Below are 15,673 nucleotides of genomic sequence, written 5' to 3' on the forward strand. Positions count from 1 at the left end.
GATGTGGAGAAGAAGGAACTCTCCTACACTGCTGGAGGGAATGTAAGTTGGTACAGCCACTACGGAAAACAGTATGGAATGTTCTTGAGAAAACTAAAAATAGAATTACCAGCAATCCCACTCCTGGGCATATATCCAAACAAAACTCTAATCCAAAAGGATTCATGCACCCCTGTGTTCATAGCAGCATTATTCACAATAGCCAAGACATGGAAATAACCTAAATGTCCATCAACAGAGGAATGGATAAAGAAGATGTGGTGTGTATATACAATGGATTATTACTCAGCCATAAAAAAAGAGCAAAATAATGCCATTTGCAGCAACATGAGATTATCATACTAAGTGAAGCCACAAAGAGAAAGGCAAATACCATATGATATCACATACATATGGAATCCAAAATATGACACAAATGAACGTATCTATGAAACAGAAACAGAGTTATGGACATAGAGAACAAACTTGTGGTTGCCAAGGGGGAGGTGAAAGGGGGATGGATGGAGTCGGAGATTGGGGTTAGCAGATGTAAGCTATTATATATGGAATGGATAAACAACAAGGTCCTATTGTACAGCATACAGAACTATATTCAGTATCCTATGATAAACCTTAATGGAAAAGAATATTTAAAAAAAGAATGTATATATATGTATAACTGAATCACTTTGCTATACATCAGAAATTAACACAACATTGTAAATAAACTATACTTCAATAAAAACAAAAATCACCCAAATTAAAAAATAAATAGAAGTTTTCATCAGTGTCAACACAAGTTTATGAAACAAATGATACTGTAACTCCTTCCCTGAAATGTGCTAATTATGTATGATTCTCTGGGCAGTGTAAGTGGCTTCTTCCAGCCATATGTACTCAGATCTTACTCATAATCATTATGCTGTGCTTTGTTTAATTTTAACATTATTTTACATATACTTCCCTATATATTTTTTTAAATTTAATTTTATTTATTTTTTATACAGCAGGTTTCCCTATATATTTAACCATTTTGCATATTTAGCGACCTTACGAAACCATCTGTAAGCTGTCATTCACCACCTTATCGAAACCCCTTGGGAAGATCTCAGACAAGATGGCAGAGTAGGACATGAGTTTAGCCCTTCTTATGAAAACACCCAAATCACAACTAACTGCTGAACAATCATTGACAGAAAAATTCTGGAACCTACCAAAAAAGATATCCTACATCTAAAAACAAAGAAGGCACAATAAGACAGCAGGAGGGATGCAATCATGATAAAATCAAATCCCATATCTGCCAGGTGGGTGACCCACAAACAAACCCTTTGAGAAGTACACACACACACACACACACTTTTTTTTTTTTTTTAGTAAAATGAGGCCCCTTTCATTTGTTCTTGACTTAGCTTGCATCAGGGGCAGGCAAGGCTAAGAGGTAGACCCATATTCAAGTATTCAAGTAATTCAGTCAGTGGACCTACTATATGCCAGCACTAATAATAAAATGATAACATAAACCTAGAAATAATCCCTGCCTGTGTGGGTTTCAATCTAGTGGGGAAGATAAATAAAATTGTGCCACAGGGTCTTCCCTGGTAGCACAGTGGTTAAGAATCTGCCTGCAAATGCAGGAGACAAGGGTTCGAGCCCTGGTCCAGGAAGATCCCACATGCCGTGGAGCAACTAAGCCCGTGTGCCACAGCTACTGAGCCTGTGCTCTACAGCCCATGAACCACAACTACTGAGCCCACGTGCCACAACTACTGAAGCCCACATGCCTAGAGCCCATGCTCTGCACCAAGAGAAGCCACTGCAATGAGAAGCCCGCGCACTACAAGGAAGAGTAGCCCCGGCCCACCGCAGCTAGAGAAAGCCCGCGCATGGCAACAAAGACCCAACACAGCCAAAAATAAATAAGTAAAAATTTACAAAAGAAAAAAAAAGAATAGTACTTTGTGTTAATAAAGAAGCTTTTCAAAAGAAAAAAAATTGTGCCACAAAAGAGTAAAGACAGGAGGGGAAGATGGTCCTATGCAGCCTAAGCTCACCTCATCTACAGGCTCCACAGTGGACACTTGCAGGTCCTACAGAAATGGCTTTTGTATGTCCCTGGGCAGTCATCCCTTTGCCCCATTCCATGCCCAAACTGAAATTATTTCAGCTCCCTTTCTCTTGAGTCTTTGCCAACTTTTCCAACTGTCTTTGAAATGTGATGACCAGACACAGAAATCCCAAGCACACAAGTCCAAAAGAGAATACATAATTGTTGAGTTCAAAAAGTAAACAAAATGTTTTCTTTAACATTTAGCCTAAAAGCCTGACATATTAGTCTGCTTTTGCTATGGGTGGATGAGAGTTCCTAAAGAATTATGGATTTGCAAGTGCTCTTTAAACTGTAAAGTACAATCCATATGTGTGTGAAGGGATTGTCATCATTAAGAATAGCTGTCTTGGGCTTCCCTGGTGGCGCAGTGGTTGAGAGTCCGCCTGCCGACGCAGGGGACATGGGTTCGTGCCCCAGTCCGAGAAGATCCCACGTGCCGCAGAGCAGCTGGGCCCGTGAGCCATGGCCGCTGAGGCTGCGCGTCCGGAGCCTGTGCTCCCCAACCGGAGAGGCCACAACAGTGAGAGGCCCGCATACCGCAAAAAAAAAAAAAAAAAAGAATAGCTGTCTTTGCATATGGTGAGCAGAATTGGTGACTGCTAAGCTTGGTCTTGACCTGATTCCCCAGGATGGAAGGAGGCTAGCAGCAAGAGGGAAACTAGGAAAATGAATGAGAAAAGTCTCTACATATTGCTCTTGAAGTAATCACTAGATATACTGTTAAGTGAAAAAAGCAAGGTGTGGACAGTAAGAAGGAGAAAGGGTTCAAATATATATCTACATATTTGCTTATGATTCCAAAAAGAAACAATGGAAGAACCCAAACTAATAGAAATAGTTATCTATAGAGGTAAAGAGAATTTAAGGAAGAGGGGATATAAACAGAAGTTTGAGGGGAAGTTTTTTTTTTTTTTTTTTTTTTGCTGTACGCGGGCCTCTCACCGCCGTGGCCTCCCCCGTCGCGGAGCACAGGCTCCGGACACACAGGCTCCGCGGCCACGGCTCGCGGGCCCAGCCGCTCCGCGGCACGCGGGATCCTCCGGGATCGGGGCACGAACCCGTGTCCCCTGCATCGGCAGGCGGACCCTCAACCACTGCGCCACCAGGGAAGCCCGAGGGGAAGTTTTTTAAAAACAGGAAATCACAGGTAATAAATGCAGAAAAAATAACAGAATTAGAAGTCACCGTTTTATAACCCCTAATTTTAAAAAAAAATTGATCTAGGCAACAATCATCTAATGCTACTAAAACCATTAAATAAAACATTGATAAAAACTTTATAAAGGATGAATTAGGCTTATAAAACCTGAAGCCATTCATCACCAATAATAGGAAAACCGAGTATCACGTTCCTCCTGATGGGATTCAACAAGAAATATACACCACAACCAAAGAAGTATTCTTGCCAAAAAAATTTTTAAAAACTTGAACATGAATCTAATCAAACCTCTACATCTGACATGTTTATAAAATATATGGAGGATAAAGGAATATGTTTAATGTCACCAAATAAAGCAATTAGCGAGAGTCAAACTGAGACAAGAAGGCGGAGTAGAAGGACTTCAGTTCAACTCCTCACAAAAACACCAAAATCACAACTAACTGCTGAACAACCATCAACAAAAAAACTTGAACCTACCAAAAAAGATATTCTGCACCCAAAGACAAAGAAGCCACAATGACATGGTAGAAGGGGCACTTTCCTGATATAATCAAATCCCATACCCACTGGGTGGGCAACCCACAAAGTGGAAAATAATTATATTGCAAAGGTTCTCCCGTAGGAATGAGAGTTCCAAGCCCCACGTCAGGCTCCCCAGACTGGGCATCTGGCATCAGGAGGAGGAGCCCCCAGAGCATTTGGCTTTGAAGGCCAGTGGGGCTTGAGTGCAGGAGCTCCACAGGATTGGGGGAAACAGAGACTCCACTCTTGGAGGGCGCACACAAGGTTTCACATGCACTGGGACTCAGGGCAAAGCAGTAACTCCATAGGAGCCTGGGCCAGACCCACCTGTGGGTCTTGGAGGGTCTCTTGGGGAGGTGGGGGTCAGCTATGGCTCACTGTGGAGGCAAGGACACAGGTGGCGGATGCCCCAGGGAATACCCATCAGCATGAGCTCTCCCAGAGGTTGTCATTTTGGCACTGAGACCTGACATCACCAAACAGCCTGCACTTCTCCAGTGCTGGGACACCTCAGGCCAAACAACCAACATGGTGGGAACACAGGCCCACCCATCAGAAGACAGGCTGCCTAAAGACATCCTGACCCCACAGCTGCTTATAAACACACATTTTGACACGAGCCAGCCCACCAGAGGGACAAGACCCAGCTCCACCCACCAGTGGGCAGGCACCAGTCCCTCCCACCAGGAAGCCTGCACAAGACCCTGGACCAACCTCACACACCAGGGGGCAGACACCAGAGGCAAGAAGAACTATAATCCTGCAGCCTGAGGAATGGAGGCCACAAACACAGAAAGTTAGACAAAATGAGACGACAGAGAAATACAGCTGTTCCACTATGAGATTAGAAATCAATGACAAGAAAAAAACTAAAAAACACAAACACATGGAGGTTAAACAATATGTTACTAAACAACCAATAGTTCACTGAAGAAATCAAAGAGGAAATAAAGAACTACCTAGAGACCAATGAAAATGAAAACACAATGGTCCAAAGCCTATGGGATGCAGCAAAAGCACTTTTAAGAGGGAAGTTTACAGCAATACACTCTTACCTCAGGAAAGAAGAAAAATCTCAAATAAACATCCTAACATTGTGCTTAAAGCAACTAGAGAAAGAAGAACAAGCAAAACCCAAAGTTAGGGACTTCCCTAGTGGTCCAGTGGTAAAGAAACTGCCTTCCAATGCAGAGGACATGGGTTCGATCCCTGGTGGGGGAAGTAAGATCCCACATGCAGCAGGGCAACTAAGCCCACACACCACAGTTACAGAGCCCACATACCCTGGAGCCCACACACCACAACTAGAGAGAGAAAACCTGCATGCCACAACTGGAAAGAAGCCTGTGCGCCACAATGAAGATCCCACGCACTGCAATGAAAGATCCCACATGCTGCAATGAAGACCCCACGTGCCACAACTAAGACCCGACACAGCCAAAAAATAATTAATTAATTAATTAATTTTTTTTTATAAAAACCAAAGTTAGTTGAAGGAAAGAAATCATAAAGATCAGAGCAGAAATAAACAAAATAGAGATGAAGAAAACAATAGAAAAGATCAATGAAACAAAAAAGTCAATTCTTTGAAAAGATAAACAAAACTGATAAACCTTTAACCAGACTCATCAAGAAAAAAAGGGAGAGGGCTCAAATCAATAAAATTAGAAATGAAGAAGGAGAAGTGACAACGGACACCACAGAAATACAAAGGATCATAAGAGACTACTACAAGCATCTATATGCCAATAAAATACACAACCTAGAAGAAATGGACAAATTCTTAGAAAGGTACAACCTTCCAAGACTGAACCAGGAAGAAATAGAAAATATGAACAGACAAATCACAAGTACTGAAATTGAAGCTGTAGTTTAAAAACTTCCAACAAACAAAAGCCCAGGACCAGATGGCTTCACAGGCGAGTTCTATTAAACATTTAAAGACTTAACGCCTGTCCTTCTGAAACTCTTCCAAAAAATTGCAGAGGAAGGAATACTCCTAAACTCATTCTATGAGGCCATCATCACCCTGATACCAAAACCAGACAAAGATACTACAAAAAAAGAAAATTACAGGCCAATATCACTGATGAACATGGATGCAAAAATTATCAACAAAATACTAGAAACCAAATCCAACAATACATTAAAAGGATCATACATCATGATCAAGTGGGATTTATCCCAGGGATGCGAGGATTTTTCAATACCCACAAATCAGTCAGTGTGATATACCACATCAACAAATTGAAGAATAAAAACCATATGATCATCACAATAGATGCAGAAAAAGCTTCTGACAAAATTCAACACTCATTTATGATAAAGACTTTCCAGAAAGTGGGCATAGAGGGAACTCACCTCAACATAAAAAAGGCCATATGACAAACCCACAGCTAACATCATACTCAACGTTGAAAAACTGAAAACATTTCCTCTAAGATCAGAAACAAGACAAGGAGGTCCATTCTCACCACCATTATTCAACATAGTTTTAGAAGTCCTAGCCATGGCAATCAGAGAAGAAAAAGAAATAGAAGGAATTCAAATTGGCAAAGAAGTAAAACTGTCACTGTTTGCAGATGACATGGTACTATACACAGAAGAGCCTAAAGATGCTACCAGAAAACTACTAGAGCTCATCAGCGAATTCGGTAAGGTTGTAGGAAACAAAGTTATTACACAGAAATCTCTTGCATTGCTATACACTAACAACAAAATATCAGAAAGAGAAATTAAGGAAACAATCCCATTTACCATCACATCAAAAAGAATAAAATACCTAGGGATAAACCTGCCTAAGGAGGCAAAACACCTGTACTCTGAAAACTATAGGATGCCGATGAAAGGAATTGCAGATGACACAAACAGATGGAAAGATACACCATGTTCCTTGATTAGAAGAATCGATATTGTCAAAATGACTATACTACCTAAGGCAATCTACAGATTCGATGCAATCCTTATTAAATTACCAATGTCATTTTTCACAGAATTAGAACAAAAAACTTTACAATTTGTATGGAGACACAAAAGACCCTGAATAGCCAAAGCAATCCTGAGAAAGAAAAACAGAGCTGGAGGAATCAGACTCCCTGACTTCAGACTATAATACAAAGCTACAGTAATCAAAACAGTTTGGTATCGGCACAAAAACAGAAATATAGATCAATGAACAGGATGGAAAACCCAGAAATAAACCCACACACCTATGGTAAATTACTCTATGACAAGGGAGGCAAGAACATACAGTGGAGAAAGGACAGCCTTTTCAATAAATGGTGCTGGGAAAAATGGACAGCTACAGGTAAAAAATGAAATTAGAACACTCTCTAACACCATACACAAAAATAAACTCAAAATGGATTAAAGACCTAAATGTAAGGCCTGATACTATAAAACTCTTAGAGGAAAACACAGGCAGGACACTCTTTGACATGAATTGCAGCAATATCTTTTTCAATCCACCTCCTAGAGTAATGGAAATAAAAACAAAAATAAACAAGTGGGACCTAATTAAACTTAAAAGCTTCTGCACAGCAAAGGAAACCATAAACAAAACAAAAAGACAACCCACAGAATGGGAGAAAATATTTGCAAATGATGAGACCGACAAGGGATTAATCTCCAAAATATACAAACAGCTCATGCAGCTCAATATAAAAAAAAAAAACCAACCAAATAAAAAAATGGGCAGAAGATCTAAATAGACATTTCTCCAAAGAAGACATACAGATGGCCAAAAAGCACATGAAAAGATGTTCCACATCACTAATTATTAGAGAAATGCACATCGAAACTACAACCAGTCAGAATGGCCTTCATCAAAAACTCTACAAACAATAAATGCTGGAGAGGGTGCGGAGAAAAGGGAACCCTCCTACACTGTTGGTGGGAATGTAATTGGTAATATCATTATGGAGAATAGTATCGAGGTTCCTTAAAACTAAATAGAACTACCATATAATCCACCAATCCTGCTGCTGGGCATATATCTGGAGAAAACCATAATTCGAAAAGATATATGCACCCTAATGTTCACTGCAGCACTATTTACAATAGCCAAGACATGAAAGCAACCTAAATGTCCATCAATAGATGAATGGATAAAGAAGATATGGTACCTATATAGAATGGAATATGACTCAGCCATAAAAAAGAATGAAAGAATGCCATTTGCAGCAACATGGATGTACATAAAGTTTATCATACTAAGTGAAGTAAGTCAGACAGAGAAAGACAAATATCATATGGTATCACTTACAGGTGGATTGTTTAAAAAATGATACAAATGAACTTATATACAAAACAGAAACAGACTCACAGACTTCGAAAACAAACTTACGGTTATCAAAGGGAACAGGTGGGAGGAGGGATAAATTAGGAGTTTGGGATATAACATATATACATTACTACATATAAAACAGATAATCAACAAGGACCTACTGTATAACACAGGGAACTCTACTCAGTATTCTATAATAACCTATATGGGAAAAGAATCTGACAAAGAATGTATGTAGGTATATGTATAACTGAATCACTTTGCTGTACACCTGAAACTGATACAACATTGTAAATCAACTGTTCTCTAATATAAAATAAAAATTAAATTAAAAAAAACAAAAAATAAAGCAATTAGCCAAATCCAGAATACAAGAAATTACAGTTTCTTCTACAAATAAATGGCATTTTTAAAAAGAAAAGGATGGAGCAGCAATTATAAACTAAGGGAGAAATAAGAGATACTTTAACCAAATGCAATGTTTGAATTCTGACTCAAAGAAACCAATTATAAATTGACTTTTAAAAAAATAGCTAAAAATCAGATGTGGATGGATATTGGTTGATATTAAGGAATCACTGTTAATATTGCTGGGTATGATGATGGTTATTCTTTAATAGGCCTTATCTGTTAGAGATACTCACTAAAGTATTAACTGAAGAATGACATGCTATCTAAGCTTTTCCTTAAAATACTCCAGTGAATGCATGTGCACAAAGACACACATACATGAAGTTGTGAGGATAACAGATGAAACCAGATTTTCAGAATGTAGGTAACTGTTGAAGCTGGGTGGTGGGCACATAAGTGTTCTTTACAGTCTTTTCCCTAGTTTTGTGTATGGCCTGTGTGTGTGTGTGTGTGTGTGTGTGTGTGTGTATGGTTTTAAAATTTCACAGCAAAGACTTTTTAAAAATAAGGAAGCAGAGTGGGATCTGTAAAGAAACCAGAGTCCTACCTCATAAACTGGTCCAACTTCATAATATGTGAAAAACGCGATTGAGGGCTTAGCTAGAAACACTGGAGTATCAGCACAACTGTGGGAGGGCAAGAGAGGGTGAGAAAGGCTGTTAGTTTCATCCATGTGACTGATTCATGGAAAACAAACACATCCAAGCCATCAAAGAGATTGGCAATGTGTTATCTGTTGGCTTTTGTTGTTGTTAAAGCAGGTCACAAAATAGTTTTACAGCAAGATCGAATCTTTGTGAAAACACATATAGCTACATATTTCCTTTTCAATATGCATAGGAAAAACTCTGGAAGCTTAAACACTAATACGTTAATTGGGTTAATATAGGTGCTAGTTTTCTTGGCAAATCTTTTCTGATTTTTCTTAATAAAAAGATATTTAATAAAGAAACATGAATAGTTTTAAGTCCATTAAAATTATGAACCAGTGAAGCAACTCATTCCCTTCGTACGGACAATTACTGAAATATAGCCAAAGGCACTCTCTTAAAGAAAAATCACGATTTATACTAATTATTTGTCATTACACAGATTTTAAACATTTTTATTATCCAAGACACATGAATTTAATGTAAGGAGCACACGGCTATAGAAATGTCTTCCATTTGATCCAGACCATTCAGATATAAACAAGGGCCAACACTAATCCCTATTCCTCAAGACTCTGGCAGGTCAGAAGAGTACAACCCAGGACTCTGGAGGTGTCCAAAGACCACGCCTGAGGGCAGCCCCGAAGCCCTGCTCTATTCGGATACTGACACCCCGCCCCCAAACGTCTAGGATCCTCCAGAAGCCAAAGCAGACTCAGGACCTTCTGAGTTTTCCTCTGCAGGGTCAGATTTTCTGAGAATACGAGTCAGGAAAAAACACACCTCTCTTCCAGCTCTCCATCCTGGAATTCTCCTATCAGTGCTGGCGTCTTGGGAGGAAAGAGAAGAGACTTGCCTCCAAACGGAGTGTTAGGAGGGAAAAAGCGAGGGTTTTTCAGGAAGCGGTTCCGACTCTCCATCCTGGCGAGCAGAAGCCGCTCCTGCGGCCTCTGGGGCACACGTAAATGGTTCATCCAGTTTTTATTCTTCGGTGAACCTGTTTTCTTTGAAACACGAGAAAAGGATAGCGTCAAGGACAAGCAGGGGGGCTGTGTGTGTTGATATCTTGCCGACTTCACGATCCACACGTGGCCAAGGACACCATCCTCTCTATTTTGCTGTGGCTTCATCACAGCGTCGTGTGTCACCAGGAGCCCCTTCCCCCTTGTCATCGCCCTACCTCACTGCCCACATACTCACAGGCTTCAGCACTCACCTCGACAGTTGCTCTGGATCTGAGTTTGGCCTTAAAAGATGAGTCCCACGTCCGGCTGTCCGTGGTGTAGTCTGTCTCCTCTTCAGACTGAGAGGGCATCTTCCTGCAGGCAAGCTTCTTGGTCAGCTCTTTCTTTGGGACAGAACGCTTCTCACAACTAAATGTCAGTTTTGAATATCCAGGAACAAAGACACCTGTGGCACCAGGAAAAAAAATAAGTTACTATACCAAGGTGACGAGGTGGACGCTTCCAAGATGACTTAATGAAACCACCAAAGGCACAGTTAGCTTGGTATGCTTTTTCCCCTAAATGTTCATATTTCCTACCCCAGATGTAATTGCCCTTCAGTGTATCAATTACTCCTGGAACTTACTTTGCATCCTCGAGACTCAGGACTAGAGTGTTCATATATTTGTCCAGTTGCCAAACATGGTCAAGAACATGAGTGGACCGTTGTCACGCACACGCATGTATACATACGTCATATGTGAACATGCTTTTTAAAAGGTTCACATGACAAATCAAAGTGTGTATTAGCTTTTTATACCTATAAGATCATCTCCAAAAGGTTAAATGAGAACTTTTTTTTTTTTTTTTTGCGGTACGCGGGCCTCTCACCGTTGTGGTCTCTCCCGCTGCGAAGCAGAGGCTCCAGACGCGCAGGCTCAGCGGCCATGGCTCACGGGCCCAGCCGCTCCGCGGCATGTGGGATCCTCCTGGACCGGGGCACGAACCCGTGTCCCCTGCATCGGCAGGCGGACTCTCAACCACTGCACCACCAGGGAAGCCCAAGAACATTCAATATTGCTAGCAGGAATGCAGTGAAACTGGTACCATCACATTTCCTAGCACAGTGCCGGGTAAATCCTCAATACATGTTAAATCCATCCTTACTGACCTGCCTAAGATACTGAGTGTCCAGCCAACTTTAAAATACTAAGTGGCTTGGGACTTCCCTGGTGGTCCAGTGGTTGCGACCCCATGCTTCCACTGCAGGGGGCATGGGTTCCATCCCTGGTTGTTGAACTAAGATCCCGCATGCCACACAGTGAGGCCAAAAATGATAATAAAAATAAAAATAAAATAAAACAAAATAGGGGCCTCCCTGGTGGCGCAGTGGTTGAGAGTCCGCCTGCCGATGCAGGGGATACGGGTTCGTGCCCCGGTCTGGGAGGATCCCATATGCTGCGGAGCGGCTGGGCCCGTGAGCCATGGCCGCTGAGCCTGTGCGTCCGGAGCCTGTGCTCCGCAACGGGAGAGGCCACAGCAGTGAGAGGCCCGCGTACAGAAAAAAAAAAATAAATAAATAAAATAAAATAAAATACTAAGTAGCCGAGTACCCCATGGCACTTGGTTCTGCTACCTCTTTCTGGCCTCACTTCTCTGCATGGCCCAGGCCGTCAGTGGAACTCTTTCCTCGTCAGCATCCTCAATTCTCTGGATCCCAGTCCTCCCAACCCAAATGCCTTCTCAGCTCCGGTCCCCCAGAGATCATCAAAATCCCACTGACTGGGGCTGCTGACAAGCTCGTCTTTGGAGCCTGGCACCACTAGGCCGCCATCCCGATGTCTGGCCACAGGATCTATGTGGCGGCTCTTCTGAAATTCTACCTTGCTGCTTAAGCCCACAACACAGCCTCCCACTCCACTCATTCTCAGAAGATCTTGCCTCCACAGCACAGAAAACTGGCCCAGTATCACACACACATCCTTCTCCGCCTCCCTACCCAAACTTCCCTCTACACTCAAAGTTGCTCTTGGCCTGTAAGGGGTATGCAGAACCCCTAGGTCTGTGTTCTGACTCCATCAGAAACTTGCTCCCTGGCTCATATGTCTTCAGACCCTCCCTCTCTTGGTTCATTCAACTCCATTTCTAAACATTTTCACATCTTGTTGTTGGGCAATGCACTAGAGAGTCAGATTCCGCATTGAGGAGCTGAGACTTTTACCTTGTACATGTTAGGGAGCTAGTGAGGAAGTGGCACGCTCAGAGTTGACCCTCCCAAGAGCCACTACCAAGTTCAAGAAAAATGGAGAAAAACATCTATGAATAAGGAAATAGCAGCAAAGGTGGCTGGTGTGGTCCCGCTACTACAGAACTTCCCTGGAATGGTATCAGAGGCTCGAAGAGAGCACAAAGAGAGCACAGAGGCATTACCTTTAGGTGCAGAGCAAAAGGGCACTGGATCGCTGTAGTAATCATTCGGGCAGATCAAATGATGCTTCTGTAGCAACTCGTTGTCCACACACCACCTGAAGATGGTCTTCACTACACAGAAGAGAATGAGAAAAGGTGTTTCAAGGCACACTGACGTCAAAGAAACTACACCCAAACTTTCTTCATCCTCCAAGCCTAAACCACCTAACAAAATTCTTAGAACCCTGTGGTCATTTTGAGATTTAAGAAACTAACCAGCAAGTATTTAAGTTGGCCACTTAAAAGAGGCCAACCATTGGGCAAGGCTGTGTGGTGGTATTATTTGAGCTAAAATACAGTTACTTGCAGAGAGGTCTATAACAAAACAGAGTTAGGAGAAACAGGGTAGGTTGATGAGTGGCCCCAATTCTTTACTCTTCTCTGTATCCACGCCCCCTGTCATGTGAGTGTTTAGTTCCTGCTACTAGGGACAGAGCCCACTTCTTCACCCTTGACTTTGGCCATGTGATGTGCTTTGACCACGAAAGGCTGGCAGGATTTTGAAAGGTGCTCGTGCAGCTGAGCCTCCCCTCTTGTGCCTTTGCCATCATCCTGAGAAGAGCTCCTGCGCCTTCATCCTGGACCTCAGCAGGAGTCCACGTGGAGCAGGCCCGAGCCCAACCTGCAGTAGGGAGCCAAGTTCAGCTGGACCCACAGCTGGACGCTGATCTAGCCAGCCAAGCCCAGCTAGATCAGCCAACCCCCAACCGACTGGCAGACACATGAGAGGGAATCTCATTTAATAGAGTGGGAAGTTGATATTATCTATGGTTGATGAGCCAGGAAACAGTAGAAAAGATGTGTTATTTAGAGGTTTCCAGAAGAATTAGAGCTAAAAATGGCCATTTCTGACAAGCAGACTGAAGTTGGGAGAGGTGAGGTGGAGGATTTTTCAATAGACTTTTTTAGAGCAGTGGTAGGTTTGCAGCAAAATTGAGGGGAAGGTACAGAGATTTCCCATATACCCACTTCCCCCCACCACATGCAGAGCCTCCCCCATTATCAACGTCCCCCATGGATGGTACATTTGTTACAACTGATGATCCTACACTGACACATCATTGTCACATGAAGCCCGCAGTTTACATTAGGGTTCACTCTTGGTGTTGTGTAGTCTATGGGTTTGCACAAATGTGTAATGACATACGTAGGTGGGGGCTTTTTATATTTCATTAGAAATGATTTGATTTTTTTTTCAACCATGTACACGACTACTTTGATAAAAATTAAGGAGTAAACAGGATGAATGGAAGACTTTAAAGTTTTCAAACTTTACTGCTTGCTCCATTAACCAACATGGTGACTTTAAATGGCCTTTCCCTCCGGAGGTTCCCTATAACCAAAGGTACAGGTGAGACAAGTGAAGAGCACATGTTTCTTCCATCAAATATGTTAATTTAAGAACTTTGAAATTTGGCCTATTACTGTAATAGTCGTTTTGACAAGGAAAACAGGAATTACTCTATGTATACCATATACAAAGGGGTTAAGGGAATTCCCTGGCAGTCCAGTGGTTAGGACTCTGCGCTTTCACTGCCAAGGACACAGGTTCAATCCCTGGTTGGGGAACTGAGATCCCACAAGTCACGCGGCACGGACAAAAAAAGGCGCGAGGGCCCTTGTTGACGCAGGGGATTACAAAGTGGGAGAGAGGTCAAGGGATTCATCATTAACAACTTCAGCCAGCAGCACTGAAGCAGGGGGCTCTCAGGATGTGATCTGGACTCTGCTCTGAAACTCACAGCTGCTCGGTCATCTGCCTGCTACTGCTTCTGGAGAACAGAGGTCTCCCCTTCCAAAACTCACCAAGAGTCTCTCATCAGTGACCGATCCTGGAACCACAGGTAAAAGGTCCATTCTGGGAAAATGTGGATCCCTGGCCCCTCCTCTGCAATACAGAGACCTCACCAGGGAGTGGCAGCAATGCCAACTGACACAGTCCAGCCCAGTTCCCGAGTACTTTGGTGATGGCCTATTTGAAATATTAAAAGATAAAATAAAGTTTCCAGAAAAAGGGCAAAGGCCATGCTGCAAGGAGATGTATCCTCTGTCTTTGGATACCATTACTCCCACGGTCCTCCCCCAGGGTGTGGACAGTTCAGTGTTGTGTCTGAGGGTTGGTGTGGCAGTTTCTTATCAGGTCTTTGGGAAGTTTCTCTCCAGGCCTGGTCCATGGACCAGGTGAGCCTTGGGCACCCTGAACTGGCCTCGTGACCATCTTCTTCCACCTGGGAAGGGTGGGCTTCCTACATGGACCCTGCTTCTGAGCACGGCTCTGCAAGGGGTTGGCTGCTCCATTCCCCAAAAGATAATACAGATAAGATACCAGCAAGGGAAGGGAACAAAAGAACAGGACGTTCTGCTGAATTCTGATCTTTCTCCCTCTGTCTGGAGAATTTACGCATGTTTTCCACCATGTGACATTTGTAACAGCAAACAGAGAAAGTCTGCTTCTGTGCCTCAAATAACAAATATTTCAGGGGAATGTCCTTACCATCAATCACCCAAGTTATTTATTTTTGTTTGTCTTTTTGTTTGTTTGCGGTACGCGGGCCTCTCACTGTTGTGGCCTCTCCCATTGCGGAGCACAGGGTCCGGACGCGCAGGCTCAGCAGCCATGGCTCACGGGCCCAGCTGCTCCACGGCATGTGGGATCTTCCCGGACCGGGGCACGAACCCGTGTCCCCTGCATCAGCAGGCAGACACTCAACCACTGTGCCACCAGGGAAGCCCCAATCATCCAAGTTATAAAAGGGGATCTTGGGTCACCTCGCCCTGCCCTGAGAAGCAGAGATCAGAGGGGTGTCCAGGGAACTGGATTAAGGTCTCTACTTCTGCTACTTTTGAAATAAAAAAGAGAAACATTGCCAGCAGAAGGCTGAGAAACCAGGGCGGATAATGTCTGATTACAACTTAATATTATCTTGGGTAAAAACAAAAAATGAAGGTCACTGGGAAAGTCTCCTGGCTGATGTTCGTTTCCCAGTTCTCAATGTTTTATTCCACTTTCATTAAAAATAAACAAACAAATAATTACTTAATCTCCCCTGATCTCTAGCCAAAAGAATCCTTCCAAAGACAGGGATAGTATCAGACTCCAAGGACTCAGTGGATATCAGGCAACCAATAAATCTTCCTGAG

The 15,673-nt window shown here is 42.7% G+C and overlaps 1 protein-coding gene across 1 annotated transcript in view; it reads right to left on the reverse strand.

Moving 5' to 3' along the window:
• Positions 1–15,673, reverse strand: part of DLEC1 (DLEC1 cilia and flagella associated protein) — an 86,013-nt gene that overhangs the window by 56,757 nt on the left and 13,583 nt on the right. Inside the window, 4 exon segments of the mRNA XM_082639269.1 lie at positions 9,017–9,095; positions 9,903–10,123; positions 10,336–10,529; positions 12,494–12,604. Coding sequence (XP_082495395.1) covers positions 9,017–9,095; positions 9,903–10,123; positions 10,336–10,529; positions 12,494–12,604 — 605 coding nt within the window.

The sequence above is a fragment of the Mesoplodon mirus genome (genome assembly GCF_964341445.2).
Source record: "Mesoplodon mirus genome assembly, chromosome: 12".
Lineage (NCBI taxonomy): Eukaryota > Metazoa > Chordata > Mammalia > Artiodactyla > Ziphiidae > Mesoplodon > Mesoplodon mirus.